General features: G+C 35.9%; 3 protein-coding genes across 3 annotated transcripts; 1 reads left to right on the plus strand and 2 right to left on the minus strand.

Moving 5' to 3' along the window:
• The first annotated feature begins 1,741 nt into the window (after positions 1-1,741).
• Positions 1,742-3,563, plus strand: LOC130743043 (cysteine protease RD19A-like). Its single transcript, XM_057595150.1, has 3 exons — positions 1,742-2,374; positions 2,716-2,962; positions 3,127-3,563. Exons 1-3 carry the CDS (start codon positions 1,817-1,819, stop codon positions 3,396-3,398), a joined length of 1,077 nt encoding a protein of 358 aa, XP_057451133.1. The 5' UTR covers positions 1,742-1,816; the 3' UTR covers positions 3,399-3,563.
• A 459-nt stretch (positions 3,564-4,022) lies between these two features.
• On the minus strand, positions 4,023-13,014 carry LOC130747518 (V-type proton ATPase subunit a3). The gene is made up of 18 exons (XM_057600483.1): positions 12,734-13,014; positions 12,216-12,260; positions 11,289-11,408; positions 11,097-11,204; positions 10,581-10,691; positions 10,308-10,481; positions 9,501-9,638; positions 8,867-8,974; positions 8,557-8,664; positions 8,278-8,426; positions 7,185-7,338; positions 6,207-6,367; positions 5,895-6,101; positions 5,521-5,704; positions 5,329-5,412; positions 5,049-5,242; positions 4,877-4,936; positions 4,023-4,538 (listed from the first exon to the last, which is right to left on the minus strand). Exons 1-18 carry the CDS (start codon positions 12,884-12,886, stop codon positions 4,328-4,330), a joined length of 2,469 nt encoding a protein of 822 aa, XP_057456466.1. The 5' UTR covers positions 12,887-13,014; the 3' UTR covers positions 4,023-4,327.
• Positions 13,015-17,058: 4,044 nt separating this feature from the next.
• Positions 17,059-18,362, minus strand: LOC130745035 (uncharacterized). Its single transcript, XM_057597186.1, has 2 exons — positions 18,182-18,362; positions 17,059-18,137 (listed from the first exon to the last, which is right to left on the minus strand). Exons 1-2 carry the CDS (start codon positions 18,360-18,362, stop codon positions 17,059-17,061), a joined length of 1,260 nt encoding a protein of 419 aa, XP_057453169.1.
• Between the last annotated feature and the right edge of the window lie 3,343 nt (positions 18,363-21,705).

Raw genomic sequence — 21,705 nt, forward strand, 5'->3', positions numbered from 1 at the left:
TTCCCCTCATTCATATATTGTAAAGCTCACATACGCTCTACACAATCATTTTTATTTTTTCTTGAAAGCCTAGCTTCCACAAGGCTTCCATAGGCACACAATCATTGTTTTTTGAAATCAAACTAAATATCCATAAAATTTTGAAAATATCTCAACTAATAAATAACTAATTGTAATAAAATATCAAAGTTTCCTATTTAATTATCAAACTTCATTAAATATTTTCTTTCTTTGATTTGTTTTGTTAAAGATAGATTAGTCCCCATAAAAAAAATAGATTAGTTGATTTACTAAAATTGGAAGGAGAGAAAACAAATAAATAGAAATTTCCTAAATCAATCTAAGTATTCATACGTTACAAATAACTAATTTAATTTGGGGTTGTCTAAATGACCTATGAGAAAGTTTGGGTTAAATAACTCATCATCCAATCACATTAAAGATAAGTGAGTTGGAAATAAATTAATAAATAAAATATAAAAATTCTAACTCACTTATCTTCAATGTGATTGGATAATAAGTTATTTAACTCAAACTTTCTCATGAGTTATTTAGACAATCTCATTTAATTTCATAATTTCTAGCGCATTAACAAATTCTATCCCTAGAAATGTAACCAAAAAAAAAAAATTCTATCCCTAGAAAGTTATTTCTCCGTAAAAGAAAATTATGAAAAGATATTTCCATATAAAATATCAAAAAAGTTTTGTTCATACTCTTCCACGTACATTTGATAGGGAGAGAAAGAAAGAGAATAGAGATAATTGTGCATCTGCGAGTTTTTTTGTGACATGTCATCTGAAATAAAGTTTCTTAACTGTTGCAGAAAATGAAGTTTCTCCACGTGGCAAGCAACTTTGCTCCAAAGTTTCTTTCTGCTCAAAGTTATAAAAAACAAGAATTAATTAAAATGAAATATAAATAATAAAAATATAAAAAAGGTGAGGTATATTGAGGGGTCAATTTAAAAAACTTTTTAGGGTTGCTGGGTTGGAGTAAAAAGTGAGTAAAGTTAATTAAAGTGGGGTTAAATGACGTGACATTACCAAAATTTAAGTTAGAAACTCTAATGAGTTTTTTGGATAATGATGGTCTAAAAATGATAAATGATGTGATAAGAATAAAATTAAAAGATAAAAAAATAAAGTGTTAACATATTATCGACACACAAGAAATATTATCATGAAATTTAGGTGGACATATATATATATATATTATATGAAATTTAGCATCTCTTATTTATTGTTAGATTATTATTGACAAGACACAGGTAACTAGGAATAGAAAATATCATAAAACCTTAACAAATTAACAACCTAACTGGATTAACAACCTAACTGTCATTCAACTTGGAAGAAAGATAATGTCAGTTATCTTTTCATGTAGCTGTTAGTTATTAAAATAAAACCTTACTCTAGCTATCTCATACGAAATCAATCACTTTTTAATTTTGAATTTCATCATTAATATATATCAATTTCAATTTAAGAAAAACAGAGTAACTCTTACCAAAAAAAATCAATTTCAGTTTATCATCACGTTCATCATATCATATCATATTTAACCCAAAAAAAAATCATATCATATCATAACTAACTATAAGGATTCCTAATCACTTAAAAAAATGATTCCTAATCTTATCTCCTACGAAATCGTTTTCCAGATTTTAATTTCATCATTCATCATAAATATTAGGATTATCATTCTGCATGCCACTATCACATTCTCATTCTCATACACATTCACGTTCATATTCATTCCTTTCTCATTCTTAGCCTAACCCTTACGTTACCTCTGTTACCTTTGATTTCTCAACATGGTTGATCATCGGATTCTTTTCCTCTTGTTTGTGTTCTTCCTCTTCTTCTCCAACGTCTCCTCCTCCGACGGCGTCGACCCGATGATCTGTCAGGTGGTCGACGACGAGGGTTTGGGGGCAGAACACCACTTTCTGGAGTTTAAGCGTCGGTTCGGGAAGGTGTACGCTACCGAGGAGGAGCATGGTTACAGGTTCAATGTGTTCAAGTCTAACATGCACCGAGCACGCCGCCACCAGCTGTTGGACCCGTCTGCGGTTCACGGCGTGACGCAGTTCTCTGATCTAACGCCGATGGAGTTCCAGCACAGTGTTTTGGGCCTCAGAGGAGTGGGTTTGCCTTCTGATGCAGACAGCGCTCCCATTCTTCCGACTGATAATCTTCCGAAGGATTTTGATTGGAGAGAGCACGGTGCGGTTACCCCTGTCAAGAATCAGGGTTCATGTGGATCTTGCTGGAGTTTTAGTGCAACTGGGGCACTTGAAGGTGCTCACTTTCTCTCTACTGGTGAACTTGTCAGTCTTAGCGAGCAACAGCTTGTGGATTGTGATCACCAGGTTTGTTCTATTTATTTCTTTTGCCCTTTATCTGTTCACTATCACATCACTTTTAGTTGGTTATACAAATATATGTTAAAAATTGATAGATTTTATTTCCAAAATCACTTTCACATACTAGTTAAAGATAGTAGCTTCTGGGATGGTTATAAATTTATAATAAATTGTGTAATTTCATATCTGGATTTCATAATAATACCCTTGAGAAATCACTTTTCTCATAATATCTAAACTTAAATAACTTTGGTCCGAACATGCATTTAAGTAACTAGTTGCATATTCCTTAATTAGCCGTTGTTCCTTGCTTATGTTGTCTAAACCAGTTCCATTTACATGTGCAGTGTGATCCAGAAGAAGCAGGTTCTTGTGACTCTGGCTGCAATGGTGGATTGATGAACAGTGCTTTTGAGTACATCCTTAACAATGGTGGAGTCATGCGAGAGGAAGACTATCCTTACTCTGGTACTAATGGAGGGACTTGCAAATTTGACAAAGCAAAGATTGCAGCATCGGTGGCAAACTTCAGTGTTGTCTCACGTGATGAAGATCAGATTGCCGCAAATCTTGTCAAAAACGGTCCTCTTGCCGGTAAGTACTAAGTTCATGTTTGGATACAGCGCAAAATCATGGTGAACAAAAGCAATTTTTTCTTATCTTTTGCGATTGTTCACCGCGTTTATTTGGAGCTATTTTTATGTAAGAGTGGATGTTTGGATGTTGATGACTCATAATCTTGTGACTCTTGAATGCAGTGGCCATCAATGCAGTATATATGCAGACATATGTGGGTGGAGTGTCGTGCCCATACGTATGTTCAAAGAAGCTGAATCATGGGGTCTTGTTGGTGGGATACGGTTCTGAAAGCTATGCACCAATTCGGATGAAGCAGAAGCCATATTGGATAATCAAAAATTCCTGGGGAGAGAATTGGGGAGAAAATGGATACTACAAGATTTGCAGAGGAAGAAATATCTGTGGGGTGGACTCTATGGTTTCAACTGTGGCTGCTCTTCATACCACTTAGGATTTTAATGTTAATTTGTTTACCAAACATAGTCTTTCCCGTACATTTTTCAGCATAAATGAATTGTCTGTTTATAAAACGTAGTCTTCCCTATTATGCAATCGTAAGAATCAATTTCTAGTCAGTCTTCTTGAGCATTGAAATAGAAATTGCCCTTAATTTGCAAATGGCACCAATTATGAAAAACTTTTCTTATTATGGAATGCATTGAATTGAACAACACCAACCAAATCCTCCAAAAACTTTTCTTTCAAAAATGCTTCTAATCCTACTTAAGGGGCGCACGCACTTATGATATTGACAGTCCTGTTTAGCCATAGAATGGCATTAAAACCCACAACATTATTTTTTTTGCAAATATACTTCTATATTTGAAATAAACTTCTATATTTGTTTAAGGGAAAAAGTTTGATGCACCAACGGTTTAAATTTTTTTTAGACCGTCAACTAATCAGATTTCTTGAATGTGAGAATGATAGATTTTTTATTTAATTAAACCAAGGGACATGATAAATCTTTGAAATCTAATTGGTTCACAGTGTAAAAAAAATTTACACCGTCGGTACATTAAAATTAAACTCTTTGTTTAATCACTACGAATTCAACGTAATGCAAATTAAGACATCTACATAAGGATATATATTTAAATAAAATATAAATAGAAATGTCGAAGGTATCTTGTAAGCAATAATTATTACACCTGATCACGCCTGCCTATAGCTCATACAAAGTCACTCCCCTAATTAGGATATATTTATTCCCTCAAATGGATAAATAAACAAGACACGACATGATGTTGGATGAAAAAGCTACCAGGATTCCACCATATACAATGCCACAGATACCAATCACCAACTTCTTACAGCAAATTAAAGAATGAATACAGTTCTGAAGCAATATAACTCCTCTTTCTTATTAATAATGTGATTTTAAAGCACTTCATCCTCTTCGTCTAGCAATGAGAACGAGAAAGGAAAGAACTTGTAACCATCGCCCTCATAAAACTTGTTTTGGAACTCCACCCAGTGAAGTCGAAGCGCATGCAAGAAGGCACTCAAAGTTTCCATAACAAGCAACACTCCAACGGTAGCGAAAATGAAGACAAGGATACCGACTATCAGGATAATCACATTATTGTACCTGTGACATCAGAACAATTACCGGTCACTTCCCACATTAATTCAAACTGCTTTTTAATTTGAGGGGAAAACAATTTGGTTGGAGAATGAAAAATTAGAAACAGGAAATTGTTAGCCTCATAGAGATAAACTGCAGGAGAGGATCCATTTCCAACATAAATTTCAAAAAATGACAGTTTCCACTAATAAATATCGTGCAATAGCAAAAGATATACGCTGAATTATTTCCCTTGGTTCATCATATATTGAACACTTACTACTCCTACCCTCTCTAAGCAATATCATGCATCAGAATTCAGAAGTAAGAAAATGTAACAAAAATTTGTAAACTCAACATACCCCCATGCCAGAAGCAGAACCTTCTCGTAGAACACACTTGATAACTCTGAATGAGCAAGACTGGGAACAAAAGGGAAAATAATCAGTAAATGTGTAACTGTAATATTGTATCTTTTGTAGGACTCGAGCAAATATTATTAGATTAGAACCGTTGTGCAGCTTACAAACATACCTAAGGGCCCACAGACGAAGGTAAGAAGCTGTATTAGATACTGCTCCAAGTACAAATTCTATGGTGTGTATGAGCTGATGTACAAAAATTTCACTGAACTCAAATTCCTCATGCCCATGGGAATCATGATTTGACTCCACTTGCAAGCTCTCCTCTGTGCTCGGAAGTGGCGCATAGGATTCTGCACCGTGTCTCTGAAGTACCATAACGATTAGAATCAGAACAAGATAAAAGTTCCATGCAAGAACAAAAATTTAACTTAGTATACGAGTAAGCATACAGCTTCGTGTTGCTTCTTCAAAATAAAAGGCTTTGGCAACAGCATCCAGGGCACAGCGACAACAGCCAGAAGCAAAAGCACAAGCTGGTAGGAACAGAAAAAAACATGTAAAAAGTATTATTCATATACTATTGAAGTTTGGTGGTGTTATTTGTGTGTGTTGGGGGGGGGGGGGGTGACCCGTTAACTAACCTGCAGATTTTTCTGACCAGCAAAGAGTTCGTTTTCACCCAAATCGTCTGTTGGGCTTAGGAACATGTAGATCATTACATGGTACAAATCAGCTTGAGAACCAGTACACCACTTTACAATGATAAGAAGGGATAGGTAGCCAAATAGACTGTTGAGAAATATCATTTGGGGAATAAATTGGAACCTAAGAGTGAAATATTAAAATAAAAAGTTAGATTAATTTTAAATTAGTAAGCAAGTTCACATAGTAATAGAAAGAATCGAAAATTGATTGCAGATGCCAATAGAATGCACAAAACTGTATAGGACCCGAGGCAGGAAAAAGTAGGATTTTACAATAATAAATGTTACCATTCAAATACATGTTAACTTACCATATGTTTACGCTGTTCCTAAAGAATATGGCATTAAAAAAGCTCATTATAATTCCAAGGTTCATCTGCGCTACTCCAAGAAGAATTGACATTTTCATTTTCAATGAGTTTAGGAATGGCAATTCACTTCGTGTACCATGCCAAACAGGATCCACCCCAAAAGGGTACGTGCGTCGCGCTTTTATCAGACCAATTGTTGTTGCTTCACTGCATCAAGAAGAGGGTAAATAAAAACACATAAAAGACAGTGACTAAATTTCTAATATCGTAAAGCACAACATTGAATGTAATGAATTAAGGGATTTGGTTCACCTGCAAGCAAGATCACGGCATTCGTACGCAGAGGGACCAAAGAGTTCAAATGGGACAGAAAAGAACTCATTATAGATCAAACCAGTGTAGATCGAGAAGAGTGACATCAACAAAATAACATAACGACCTCCAAAAGTCATCTCTGTGATGTCATCAAGTTTCTGTTATAGAAAGAACAGTCGATAAAGACAATGTTAAAGAAAATAGCTGATTTTAGTATTAAAATAGTATTTTTAATCCAAGACTATTAAAGAAAAGACACACAGGAAGTGTTTGGAAGTGTTTTTTTGTTTAGTTTATTCAAGCTTGACTCAAGATATAAGCACTTGAGCAGACATTTGATTAACTGTTTGAAATTTTTTAAAAGAAAACCTCACATTTATTTTGAGGGGTTGAACTTAATTTTCTTTTTTAAAAAACACCCTTAAAATTCACCTTATAAAAGAATCATTTCTAATTATTTTGAGAAGCTACTTTCTGAAATTATAAATAATAAATAAAAGGCAGTCTACAATTGTAACCATACAAAACATCTGCTTTTTCCTACATAAAATCTCGAAAAGAAATAAATCACTTTTTTTCATAAGATTCAGCAAATGGACCCGAAACTTATAAGATGGCTACCTACCTAATACCTATAGGCTCTTTTCAGATTATTTCAATAAATTTCTCAAATAAGTTCATAGAAATTAGTTTATTCCCATGTGATAAGAATTTATTAAATAAGCACTTAGTCAAGTTATTTACCCAAATGAAAGGAAAACACATTCCATTTACTTCAAATGTGTATTTGGACCCATTACATTCAAACCCTACCCATTGTTATCTTTATATCTCTCAAAATCACCATGCATAGCACAAGAGATACTCCGGCATTTTCTAGAAAGATGGAGAAAATCTACTTAAATTCTAACATTAAAATCTTGCCTTTTGTACCTATCTTAAAGGATGAATTTTCAAGGAAAACTAAAAGATTACCTGGCTAGAAAGTTTTCTCTCCCTGATGATGAAATATAGAGCTGCCAGTAGTAAACATATTCCATGTCCCCAGTCACCAAACATCACGGCAAAGAGAAATGGAAAGGTAACTACAGTATACACAGTAGGATTTGCCTCCTGATATTTAGCAACCCTGAAATATAAGTATAAAATTCGAAGTATAAGATTGATACCTTTCAATCATAAAAGCATAAACAAATAAGGAATCTAGTTCTTGATTTGTTGAGAAAATTGACCACCCATTAGCTCAATATTAAAACAGGCAGACCTTGAGGTGCAACAATCTCACTTTCATATCTCAATGTAAAGTTTTCATCGATATTATAGAAAATAAAGCACTTTAATGGGGGGAATCTTTAAAATTTAAATTTGGCATTTGAAGTGTTTATAGGATTTAACATTAGAATTTACTTTTCTAAACAATGAATTAATGAACTTTCATACAGGTTTCAGCCTTGGTACTTGTCCAGATGAAGACCATTTGTGGCTGCTAATCTAACTGTTTCAGTTTGCTTCTGACATGTTCAACTCAACGCACAAATACAAAATGGAGTCAAGAACATGCCTTCAATTTTGTCTAAATGTCATTGGAAAATAATAGTTATAATCAAGGCATGAAATATCCACCAACATTTTGTTTAAACAAATTTGTTTACAAATTGAACTCTTTCTAGAGTAGACTCCAAATCAAGTCTAATGAACCATGCATCGGAGATGGAATATTAATAAATATCTGCAAAACAGAAGTAAATAACTTAACATGGGATAACGAACATTGGTAGTGCAAGTGTAAGGGTCCCACAGTATTACATCTTGTAAGATAGAAATGAAATTTTCGCTGTAAAAATGATAGACTACATGTATTGACCTACAACTACAAACATTATTTTTGTATATGCAAACTTCAATGGTATATTGCACATCAAACTTACAGTGCAAACATATTACAAACACCGCACAAACATTACATATGTTGCACTTATTCAGAAATCAGCACATAATATCAATAAGTACACCTCTTTCCATACACACAAGGATAAAGAAAAGAAAAGGTAATCACTAAGACACTCACCCATATGAATCAATAATTCCTTGATATGAAGAAGTAAACTTGTTTGTGCGAAAATAGGTAGGTGGCATCTCCTTAGTATGCAGAACTTGGAAAATGGCACTGACTTGAGAATTAGAGTCAACTGCTGCCCGCTGTAATGCATCCTGGATCTGAAAAATCAAGGTAACATGTTCCACAAAATTACTTTAGAGTAATCATAAAGGATGTAATAACACTAGTATCTGGCTAGACAAAATGAAAATCCATTATAAAATGAAGGAACATAGGAAGAACAAACACCTGCTTTGTTGCAAAAACAGGGCTCCACCCCTCAGCCACAAGACATTTTTTTGTCACATCAAGGCTTAGCATATTCAGGGTATGGTGAATGGATTTCTCCTTCCTGACCTTCATGAGTTTAAAGAAATCAAGAGAAATTAATCACTTTCAAACAACAGAAAAAAAATTAATCTACAAACAATTTAAACTTAAGAGAATGAAAAGTTGCAATCAATTAGGCAAAAACATGATATTAGAGTCAGTGGTCCAGTATTAATAGTCATGCCCGTTACATACACAACACATGATTAAGTTTCATTTTTCAACATACCAAAAGATTCCACTGCTCGAATTGCACGCCAATAGTATCTAGCAAGTTAACCCGGTGCTGGAGTCCAGTATCTATGGTGGTCTTCAATTCTGAAATTTTTCCAGAAGCCTGCAGGTGCATTTGCCAAAATCATTTTGGCATAAAGACAAAATGTTGTAACTTCCCAAATATGTTGCACAAACAGATAAAGGGCAAGGCTTCTTAGAAATAAAACATACAAAGGAACAGTTCAGCTAGATAAATGTCATTGTTACACAAAATGAAAAGATAATGATATCTGCAAGCAGCTAGTAAGAATCATTTAAACAACACAAAGTCAGAGAAATGCAACTATGAAGGAAGAATATCTAAGTTACACCACCAGCCCATCATATATCGCTCAGACTATACACATGCAAATAACATGACTACATATGCAAATAGAAAAATCAGCCTGAGTAAACATCATACTCAGTAACACATCACAGGTACTCGGCACTCACCAACTATGATGGTTATGGAGGACAGGATTATCAAGGTCAATAGTATACTACTACAGCAGAAGCTTGACAGATTACTTGGTGGGTCTTTTTTTTGCGGGGAAGGGAGTGCAAATAAGCTATTCCTTAAAAGAAATAAGAACCAAAGTACAAACCTCTGTAATCATTTGAGCTTGTTTTCCCAGTTCCTCAGCAAAAGGGTAGCGATTAGCACTAAAAGCATCACAGATTTTCAGAATCTTTGCTTTGACTTTTTCACCGGCATAGAAGACCACAAACACATTTTTCTCAGTCTGCAGGTCAACATCATTAAGTCACCAATATAATAATATATTGCAGTAGGCAAAAACTTATTTCAACCAAGAATGAAGAACCTCTTCCATTTTAGGTTCAATCACAACTCACAAGCATAGATTCATAGGTAGGTAACTATCAGAAGCAAAACACAAAGAACCACATATCCAGTTTTGCATAAAAATTAGAGATTATGTAGTTTATCAATCAATGATCACCTCCACTTTAAATTTGTCCATGCCAACAGCCCCAACACACAGGTACAATATGAACAGAATAGTCAAATACAATTGGGAAATCCAACATACAATACAATTAAACTTGATCACTGATTCATGTTACAAAAGAAATTTCACTGAGGACACTGTCAATAGAAGGTCAAGGAAAGCCGTGACATGTGTGTTACTGTGTAAAATATACAGTTGACAGAAAACAGCCAACCAACTCCAAGTATCTGACACTTTTATGCAATGAATGCACAATAACACCATTTATAATGCAAACTCAAGAAAATCACCAACATGTACGTCCAGACTAACAAGCATCTGGACAAGATTTTGATGTGGTTTATCTATCAGCTAACAATTTTTGTTATAACCCAAAGTTGTATTCATGAGAAACACAAGATGTCCTTTCAGTAGAATTTTTTTGGAAGGGAAGAGGGACACCTTTTCTCCAGAAACAGGGTCAGTGACAGGATCCTCAACAGCAGTCTGCCTCAAGAATACATTGCCTCTAGTAGCACGAAATAAGATTCTCTCAAATGTCATGGACTTTTCCCTGGGAACAAGACCTGCGAGAAACCCCAACTTAATTTGCTTCGATGAATCACCTGACAACTCCTTTACAATGAAACAAACAACATGAACAAAATCATTTAGAAAAGGTTATTGTCAACATTATAAGAAAAAAAAAAGTAGATCAGCAGGTAAGAAATCTACTTGATCCTGTAATAAAGGTGTTTCCATAGATTCACCACTCAAAAGGCGAGATTCATATTCCCTCTGCTGTTCTATGGCACCGCTTTGAGCTGAGTGGAAAAACTCACCAGCCTGAAAAAGGGGAATAACTATGATCTGATTGACCTGCCATACTTAACATCGATACATCTAAAAGGCTAAATTTCAATAATATAAAATAACAAGAATACAAGATCAATGATAACCAAATTCATGTTTCAAATCAAATAATATGGTTCAGCAGTAATTTAAGATACCCCTAAAATTTTCTATTTTGCCAATATTATGAAGGAAAAGACACCATTTACTCCTGTTTTAGTTATTTTCCACAACTATATATGTTCTAAGGGCATAGTAACAATTACAAGCCACTTAAAAGAACAAGCAGATTAAATCCAGGAGGCAGCAGATAATTAGCCTTGCTCTCTCTTGGTTATGCATAATATTTGAATAGAAGACACATCATGGTCCGAGGCTTAAGTAGAGAACACACTGCACCTTCTGCAGAACAAGCTTATACTCCACAAGTTCATTGTATGAGCGTTGCAATTTTTCACCATTTGCATTCATCTCAGTTAACTCTGACTCGATCTCTGAAAGTTTTACCTATTACAAGACAAACAGATGTCAGCTCGTAAAGTAAATTAAAAGAAAGGTGAAAAAACTTTGTCAAAAAACATATTCACATACCTCAAGGTTATCAATGTTCACATCAACCTGTGTTGTAGACAGTTTTGGTGAAACACCTGCCTTCAACATTTGTTCCTTGAAAAATCGCAATTTGCGAGCCATCTCTCCACATCTTTTTATCTTCACAAGGACCAATATTGATCCCCCAAACATAACCAAAAGCATATCAGTATTTTATATTTAAAAAAATAATTAAAACAAAGAGAAGGAAACACAATGAGCTAGGAGGACAACAAATCCTACTTAATTGAAGAGGAAAACAAAGAATGGGAAATAGAAGAGTATAATGGAGAAAAAAGATGTCCAATCCAATCACATGTCTGTTAAGGGAACCTCCTTAAAAACATCATATACTTCACACCACAATGCCACCCACTCTTAGGCTGAATCAATTTTGGGCCAAAAAAACTCCTTAAAGACAGCTTATGCACTGAACATACTATCAGTAAATGCAGCAAAAGTTAAATTTTAAATTTATGCAATTTGCAAAATATAATAACTCCAAAGAAAAACTCTAAAAGTTGCCCGCAATCCACTGTCCAGGATCTCTCCACCGCCCCTTCTCTCCTACCGCTATTGTTCCTACGGATAATTCTTGGCACAGTAATTAAAATCATATGATAAATTTGTGCAACATAAAGGAAAAATAGCATGTCATTTTCAAACAGCAGATCAATCCCAGAAATTCAGAACATTTCTGCATAAATTGTTAGCTAGATTCAGTTGCTTACGAATTTACTTTCAAAAGGTTTCGCGGAGCAGCAAGATGTCATGTGGAGCACACAAGAGCAGAAATTATTGATGGGCCTTAATTATCATCATTCGAAACAATTTCTACCATTACAAAACATTTTGACAAAATTTACTTCTACAAGAGCACTGTGTTCAGGTTCCAGAAGCAGCTTATATAGCAGAAGAAATACGCACCTGAGCTGCATAAGTCCGTTGAAAAGGGCTCTTCTCTGAATTGAGCTGAAAATAACATAGAGTAAAACACATTAGGCTTAGAAAGACAGACCTCTCAAGCCAGCAACACACCCCATCAACATGCTTCAATTTAGAGAAAATCATTTGTCCTCTATCCATTCTACTCGATCAAATCGAATATAAACCAAAATTAAATATAAAAGTATAATCATGATGCAAGATTATGATCCATCCCTTCCAGCTGCTACTGAATTTGCCAATAATAATAATAATAAATCAATTTTAAATTATCAGCTAATTTTTACACCATTGATTTGCCAACGATTTGATTAGCACTGCGATGATGAAGTTGAATTAACTAAGTAATTCTCACGAAATGCTGAATAACAAGTTTTCGAATCTACTCAGGAATACGGCAATCAAGATTGAAATGAAATCGCAGTTTGTATAGATCAATTAGCAGATAAATTATGAACAGAAGGCGGAAACCTAATCGGAAAGGGTTTAGAGTTACTGACATCTTTGAACTGAAGGAGGCCAAGGTCGCCGAGGTAGGAGACAGTGCGGTGAGCAGATTCGATGGGGATGATGAGTTGAACGAGTTGCATCGGCTCGGAACGGAACAGATCCATCGGAGGACAACAACCTCCACCACGCGCCACCTCTCCCATTTGCGAATGAATTCAAGGGGATCGATCTCAGTCTCAACTACAGGCTCAGCCTAAGAGAGACTCTTCTGCTTCTTCTTCTTCTTCCAACCCTCTCTCTCTCTCCAATCTGTGTCACGTTTTTGTTTTATGGCATAATCTCTTCCACGTTAAGCTGGTTAATTTTATTTTGATTTTTCCAGCTTTTTTAACCTGGTAACAAATTTCCACACCCCTCGTGTTTTTTTTTTTTATAGTAGTTGTTAATTGTTAGTAAATTAATTCTTTCGTCAATACTTCACCCTACAAATCCCTTCATTTTCAATTTTATCACTTGGTTCAATTTTTGTCATAATTCAATAAAAAAATTATATTTTCTATTTCTTTTAGAAAAATGTTGGGTTTAGTCCTTCTTAAAGGGTAGAGTTCGGGTGATCTTGCATATTGGTAAACCAGAGCTTCCGTGTCACGTCACATGTAAATTTTAATGAAGAAGAGTGCTAGCAACACTCATTTTAACACTCTCTTTTCAACACTCTTTTATTGATTGTTGAAACTCATGCGCGTCTAATTAAATTGAAAGTGAGACTCATATTTTTAGCGGATCTCATTTAAATTTTAATTAATCAATGAGTTGGTGTTGAAAAGATGGTATTGCTAGTATTTTTCTTTAAGTAATATTTATTTTCCACTTATATGATCAGAATCAACTTTAAAATATTAACTAAACTAAATTTTACAATAACTCTTGAGAATTGTACTTTCTTAATGATATGTCCCATCTAGAAAATAAATCACTATAAATCCATGGTATAATTTAAACACAGAGATATCAGAGTGTTACAGAAAGTATAACATACTCTCCCTTTGCTTGTAGTAAGGAAACATATAAGAGTATGAACTTATCTGTTCTTTCTGCTCTATGAACACTTATGGTTTTGGTATGGTTAATAATATAGGTGATGAAGCTGCGAACTGTTGGAGAATTTGTGTATACTCAGATGAAGAAGGAAAACCCTGATTGAATGCTTCAATTCAATGCTGAGGCTAAACCATTCAATGTGCAGAAAAGAGGAAAGAAAGATAGTAATGAAGGTAAACGGAATTAACTGGTGAGAGAGAGAAAAAATGATTAACATTGATTGTGTACACACTCTCACAGTGTGTGTCTTATTTAAGTCAATTACAACAAGGGCTGAAATGATTAATGAATACAATCTCTAGGGACTAACATACAATCATGAACTAACTAAGAGGACTGAATACTGAATTATTACTATTTCTAACACTCTCTCCTAATTCAGAATTCACAAGACTCTCTCCTAATTCAAAACCTCAGCTGCAGACAAAATATTCAGCTTCTTACACAATACACTAAACCTCTCAGCCCTCAATGGTTTAATGAACAAGTCTGCCAACTGCTCTTCAGTAGGACAATGAATCAGCTCAAGCTTTCCCTTTGTCACCTGATCTCTGAGGAAATGAAAACGAGTCTCAATGTGTTTACTCTTTCCATGTGCCACAGGATGTTTAGCTAGATCAATAGCTGATCTGTTATCAATCAGTAACTTCATCACCTCAGGAACCTTCAGACCTATCTCTTCCAGAACCATACCAATCCACAAGGTCTGACAAGCACTGAAAGAAGCTGCTACATACTCAGCTTCACACGAGGACAAAGCTACTATAGGCTGGTTCTTTGAGCACCAAGACACAGGTGCATCTCCACACAAGAACACATAACCAGTTGTGCTCTTTCTGTCATCTTTATCTCCACTCCAATCTGAGTCTACATAACCAGTAATTTCATTTTTCACATTGCAAGCCTTATTGGGAAACAATATTCCATGATCAAGGGTTCCTTTAATGTACCTTAGTATCCTCTTTGCTGCCAGGAAATGTGATTCTTTGGGACTCTCCATAAACTTGCTTATCAATCCCACTCCATAGCTAATTTCTGGCCTGCTACTACATAGGTACCTTAGTGAACCCACTATCTGCTTGAACAGTGTTGAATCCACTGGCTTTCCTGTATCAGACTTGGTTAGAATAGCACCACACTCTACTGGAGTGGTCACAGCATTGCACTCAGCCAATTTGAACCTCTTCAAGACTTCAGCTGCATATTTCCTTTGACACATGAAAATTCCTCTTTTAGTTCTGATAAACTCTATTCCCAGAAAGTATGTTAGCTCTCCCATATCACTCATTTCAAACTCTGATTGCATCTTCTCTTTAAACCTGCTTATCTCAGCCTCATCACTTCCAGTGACTAGTAAATCATCTACATAAAGACACACAATAAGCATACCAGTTCTCTTGGTCTTAAGCACATACACACCATGCTCAGAAATGCATTTTAAGAAATCCAACTGACTCAAGAATCCATCAATTCTCTTATTCCAAGCTCGAGGAGCTTGCTTGAGCCCATATAGAGCTTTATGCAATCTATACACCTTGTGCTCATCTCCCTGAACTTCAAAACCAGAAGGTTGTTGAACATAAACCTCATCATCAAGGGGGCCATTCAGAAATGCTGATTTAACATCCAGTTGATGCAATCTCCAATTCTTCAAACTAGCAGTAGCAACCACCATCCTCACTGTCTCCATTCTTGCTACTGGAGCAAAAACATCAGTATAGTCCAATCCTTCTCTTTGTTGAAAACCTCTTGCCACCAACCTGGCCTTGTATCTTGACACAGATCCATCAGGCTTCAGTTTTGTTTTATAAACCCACTTCACATAAATAGCCTTCTTATCCTTTGGTAAATCTACCAAGCTCCAGGTCTTATTTTTCTCAATTTAATCAAGCTCTTCTTTCATAGCTATTCTCCAATTCTCATGCTTAAAAGCCTGCTCCAAATTCACGGGTTCAGCTTCAATGAAAAGTGATAAATGGATCAAGTCACCTTCATGAGTAACTTCATTGTCAGGAAACAATACATAGTCACTCAATCTAGAAGGTGGTTGTCTCATCCTTTGGTTTCTCTGTACTCCATTGTCAGTATGCACATTATTTGTTGCCTGTCCAGTTGCTCCATCCTGACCCTCACCTCTCACATCCACAGAGTCAGCAGTAACCATCATCTCAGGGAACTCATATGGAACCCTAGCATTAGATGATTCTGGCTGATCATCACCATCATCTTGCCATTTCCATTCAGCTGCCTCATTTACTACCACATCCCTACTGATGACAATTACATTGGTAGTAGGGTTCAGTAGTCTATATGCTCCAGTGGAATGATAACCAACTTGTAATAACTTCTCACTCTTATTATCTAGTTTCTTTCTTCTCTGGTCTGGCAGATGTCTGTAACAAACTGATCCAAACACTCTAAAGTGCTTCACAATTGGCTTGATCCCAGTCCAAGCCTCTTCTGGTGTCAATGACTTTAGCTTCTTAGTAGGGCATCGGTTGAGAATGAAAGCAGCAGTGGACACAGCTTCTCCCCACAATTTAATTGGAAGATTTTTAGTTTTCAACATGCTTCTCACCATGTTGGAAATAGTTCTATTTCTCCTCTCAGCTACACCATTGTGTTGAGGGGTGTAAGGAGCTATGACCTCATGAACAATCCCTGCTTCTTCACAGAATTCCTTCATCTCATTTGATACATATTCCCCTCCTCCATCAGTTCTGAGGGTCTTGATGCTTCTACCACTTTGTTTTTCAACCAGCTTCTTAAACTTCTGGAACACCTCAAATACTTCTGATTTTCTACTCAATAAGTAGATCCACATTCTTCTTGTGTGATCATCAATAAAGGAGACAAAATACTTATTTACTCCTGTTGATAAAACCTCAAAGGGTCCACAAACATCAGAATATATCACATCTAAAGAACCCTTGGAAACCACTGGCATACTATCAGTAAAAGAGTTCCTAGGTTGCTTGCTCAGTAAACAACCTTCACACAACTGTCCAGAAGCCTTCACATGAGGTAGACCCTTGACCATTTCTTCATGATACAACTGATATAACCCTTTGAAATGGAGATGTCCATACCTCAAATGCCATAGCCAATCTGATTCTTGCATCTTAGCTGAGAAGCACTCTGATCTACTAGTGTCCAAATCTACCCTGAATGTCTTATTTTTGGACAGAACTGACTGCAAGATCAATCTCTTCTTTGGATCAAAAATCATCAGCTTCTTCCCTTTTGTTTTCATAGAATAACCTTTTTCTATGAGCTATCCTAGACTTATGAGATTATGCTTTACACTAGGAACAAACAATACATCAGGAATCACAGCCTGCTTGCCATTCTTCTTCCTGATCAAAACTCTACCCTTTCCAGCAGATGTGATCATGCTATTATCAGCAAACCTCACACTGCTAGTTCTACTCTCATCAAGGTCAGCAAACCAATCCTTGTGACCAGTCATATGAGAGGAACAACCAGAATCTAGGTACCAGGTACTAACATCATCTTTATGAGTACTAACAACTGAATTAATCACTTCAACACTGGGAATACTAGTAATTTTAGCAGGACAATTTTCATCAACATCAGCTGGGAGAACGAACAATACCTGCTCAGAATCTGACTCATCATCTTGAGCAGAATAAGCCTGATCATCTCCACTTGGCTTGCTTCCTTTCTTTTTGCTCTTGCACTCATAGGAATAGTGACCAAGCTTTTTACAAGCATAACACTGAACATCTTTCTTCTTGCTTTTTCCCTTCTTGGCCTTCTCCTTGTCCTGTCCTTTATCCTTAGAATCCCACTTCCTTTTTGAATCAGTATCTTCCTCATGGCTTGATGACTGTCCTGAATCTTTTCCCTTCCAAGATTTTCCCTTGAAAGATTTGCCTTTGTCATTCCAATTCTTCTTGTTGGAATTTCCACGAGCATACAAAGCTTGCTCAGTATCTCTCTCATTATCCCTCAGGTTCAAGCGCATTTCATGAGCCTCAAGTGACCCCTGCAGTTCATCGATCTTCATGGCTTCAAGATCCTTAGATTCTTCAATTGTGGTCACAATGTGATCAAACTTCGATGTCAGCGATCGAAGTACCTTCTCAACAAGAATCAGATCAGTAATTGCTTCGCCATTCGTCTTCATCTGATTCGTGAGAGTCTGAAGACGTGTGAAAAACTTCGAAATCGTTTCTGCTTTCTCCATGCGCAATGCTTCATACTGCCTCCTAAGAGTCTGCAACTTCACCTTCTTCAACTTGGCTACACCATCATAGCTCTTGTTCAAGATATCCCAAGCTTCCTTTGAGGTCTTGGCCGCCGCAATCTTCTCGAAATTGGCCGGATTCACTGAATGATGAACAAAGCTCTCAGATCCTTCTTCTTCGCCTCACGGTGAGCTTCGGTTTGCTCAGCCGTCGGATTCGCCGGTAATGGATCATACCCAGAAGTTACGTATTCAAGAACCTCTTGAAAACCGAAGATCACCTCCATCTGGGTATGCCAACGATCCCAGTCGGTCTTTCCGTCAAGAACTGGCAGTAACGCCGGAAAGTTTCCATTCGCACCCGCCATGACTTTGAAAGACACGTCCACCTTCACCGTATTCAGAATCTCCGCCGTCGTCGCTTCTTGGACGCCGCCGCAGCTCGCCGTCGCAGCTCGCCGCCTTCGCGTGTTGTTTGAGGTCGCCGGATGTCACCGAGCTCTCGATACCACTGTTGGAGAATTTGTGTATACTCAGATGAAGAAGGAAAACACTGATTGAATGCTTCAATTCAATGCTGAGGCTAAACCATTCAATGTGCAGAAAAGAGGAAAGAAAGATAGTAATGAAGGTAAACGGAATTAACTGGTGAGAGAGAGAAAAAATGATTAACATTGATTGTGTACACACTCTCACAGTGTGTGTCTTATTTAAGTCAATTACAACAAGGGCTGAAATGATTAATGAATACAATCTCTAGGGACTAACATACAATCATGAACTAACTAAAAGGACTGAATACTGAATTATTACTATTTCTAACACGAACAGTTATGATTCAAACTGGACCATGGATGTCTCTGCTGCTGTAGTTGTTAGAGTTTAAACACCGCATGCATATGAGTTCGCCTATCCTGGCTGCTAAAAGCCCTTTCTTCTGTGAGCTTTTCTCAACAGAGCAAACACATTTCACCCTCGGTACTAATGCATCTGGTAACTTTTTATATGTTTGCCTGATCATTTTCATTTTTATCAAATAGTCACTAAATGCCATATTTCTTTTGCATTACAGAAGAAGCCGCTCTCATGGAGCTACTGAATTTTATGAACATAATGCCTTGAATATTACTGCAGCACCTGCTATATGCATTAGTCGCATTGCAGTTTCAGAGACCTCCAAAGCCTTGACTTCGCAGTCAAAATCACGGTTGCAGACCTTGATTTAAAACCATTTCATCACTTTTAGCGGCTGATTTCTCATTATATTTTTTACTGCCATTCATTTCTGTAAATATGTCATTTATGAAGCTACATGAGCTAACAAAGATTTATATATAGGAAGGGTTTCAAATTTCAATACTGCTATGTATGCCATCTTAAGATTGATTGAAAGTTGAAACAGTGTTAGAACTTGAAAAAATGTAAATTTTAGTCACCTGGAACTAACTGGAAGAGTCTCCACTTTCCTTTTCCTAAGTGCAGCCTCTTTCTTTCTAGTGTAATTTTTCCATGATGTAGCTGAAAAGGGAAGTGTGAAACTCATTCCTTTGTGAAAAACAATATTGCAGGCTATATTTGGAAATGTGATGACAATTTGTGTACTGACATGGTGTATATCAATAGGAAAGGACCTGTATTTGTAGCCTCTTCCATGGTGATACACTGCACATCATAAATGTTTACTTCTTCCTTTTGAGCTCGATTGTTTTAGACTAAGGTTCTTTAAGATAACTAACTTTCGTCCAAGATAAAGAGCGTCAGAGTAATTCACATATTACCCATCTTTTGATATAAAAATAAACAATATAAATATAAGTTTATAACTGCTTCTCTAGACAACAGAAAGGGGAAAATAATCCTTTCACACATGTTCCATTTGCAGCTACATGTGGAAACATTCTAAATAGAGGCAAATCTTCATGGACTACAGTGCTTAATCTTATGCAATAAATAAAATTTAACTTAAGTTTACATGGTTACAGGTCCATTGAAGAACCTGAAGCAAATATTATGACTGGTTGAAATATGATATACTTAAGTGGCAGAGTTATGCAGAATCTGGATATTACTGTAAAGGACTAGTTATCACAGATAAAACTCCTTTAAGACATTTTATCAAAACATCTAAATTGTATTCACTAACAAAACAGTGCATTTTTCTTTCCAATTCGTTTTTGCTTTTCAAACCAAGCTTCAGAACTGATTTGCACTTCATTCTCTCACCAAGTCACCATTTCAAAGAACCAACCAACCATTAGCAATGAAATTTGAGAAAGAAAGAAGTTGGCAGGCAACAATCGCTGTGGATGGGGGTAATTGGACCTAAGTGGAGAGGGCATGCAAAAATTCATAACACAGGATACATGAATGATTAGGATTCTCATATGTATTAGGATTCTCTCAAGAACACAAAACAACATCGTCCATTTGAAATTTGTTTACCTGTCATCAGAATTTGTAAAGTCTACTCATCCATATTGATTTTTTTTTTCGAAGGCAAAAAAAATGCAATAAAATAAAGGGAACTGAGATTTGAGAAACAATAATTCTGATCAATTTAATATAGCACCTCACATAGGGAGCAAAATATCCCCAAATCCATAGAGTGTTTGGGAACTCTTTTACAATTGATATAAAGTCAAAATAAAACATGAAAAAGAAACTTCTATAAGTAGCTTCTGGTTTCAGAATTGATTTTAATAAAAGAGAAGTTGATCTAGCAGTGATCTAGAAATTTATTAAGATAATTGGCTCAATCATGTATGCATATGGGGAACATACACGGCAACCTAGCTTGGTAGGTAGCTCTATATTTGAAATATAAAGGATATATTCTCCTCAGGCTGTGTACCTTGAAGTATTTTTATAGTTAGTGTGCCTCTTTTCTATAAAAAGTTTGAGCGCACTCGGTTTATATAGACCTTTACTGCAAAAGCTACCATGCAACTATGTTCCTCTAGATGCCTGGCCTTTCATCATAACCTCTTTTGCAAAACACCATATAGAAGATGCATCATATTATGTTATATAAATTATTTAGTACTTCACAAGTTTTAAGCTTCCCTTTGGCAATGATGCATACAATTAAAATTGTCGTATACACCCATTTATGTACATTAATTTATATAGTACACACACATAACTGATATGAGATATTTTTTTAATTTCAGGCATGGCAAACAAAAAAATTATATATACTCATACCTCGCAACTCTCGTTTTGTGGAGGCAAAAAGAAAATGATCCTTTGGATTTGTGTTCAATGCTATATATAATGGCAGGGAAACAAACAAAAGCACCTACATCGAAATATCCTTGGCTTGCCAAGCTGAAGATTATCTCCATATTAATTATCTTATCTCATGTGTGTTTATTTCTTCTATCTAGAGACTTAATTTGGGTTTTATTCGGCCTATAGACACTGAACAAATTATAATGATGTTTAAAGTAAAATCTTGAGCTATGTTTGGATATCAGTTAAATTAATTACTCAACCCGCAATTCAAAACAAAAAGTGTTTGAATTCTTTTTATAAAGTAAAATGAATATTAGTTCACATTACGCTCAACTAATGTCTCAATATTCTGTGTGGCAGCTAGTAATTTTTAATTTTTGCCATAACTTAATTTGCTTCAAGTTGGGCAAGGCATAGCATAATGGCGACAAAAGAGACTTCAGGCAGGAACATTATGATTAACTATCTATAAAGGGA

Source organism: Lotus japonicus, chromosome 3, assembly GCF_012489685.1.
Source record: "Lotus japonicus ecotype B-129 chromosome 3, LjGifu_v1.2".
NCBI classification, from domain to species: domain Eukaryota; kingdom Viridiplantae; phylum Streptophyta; class Magnoliopsida; order Fabales; family Fabaceae; genus Lotus; species Lotus japonicus.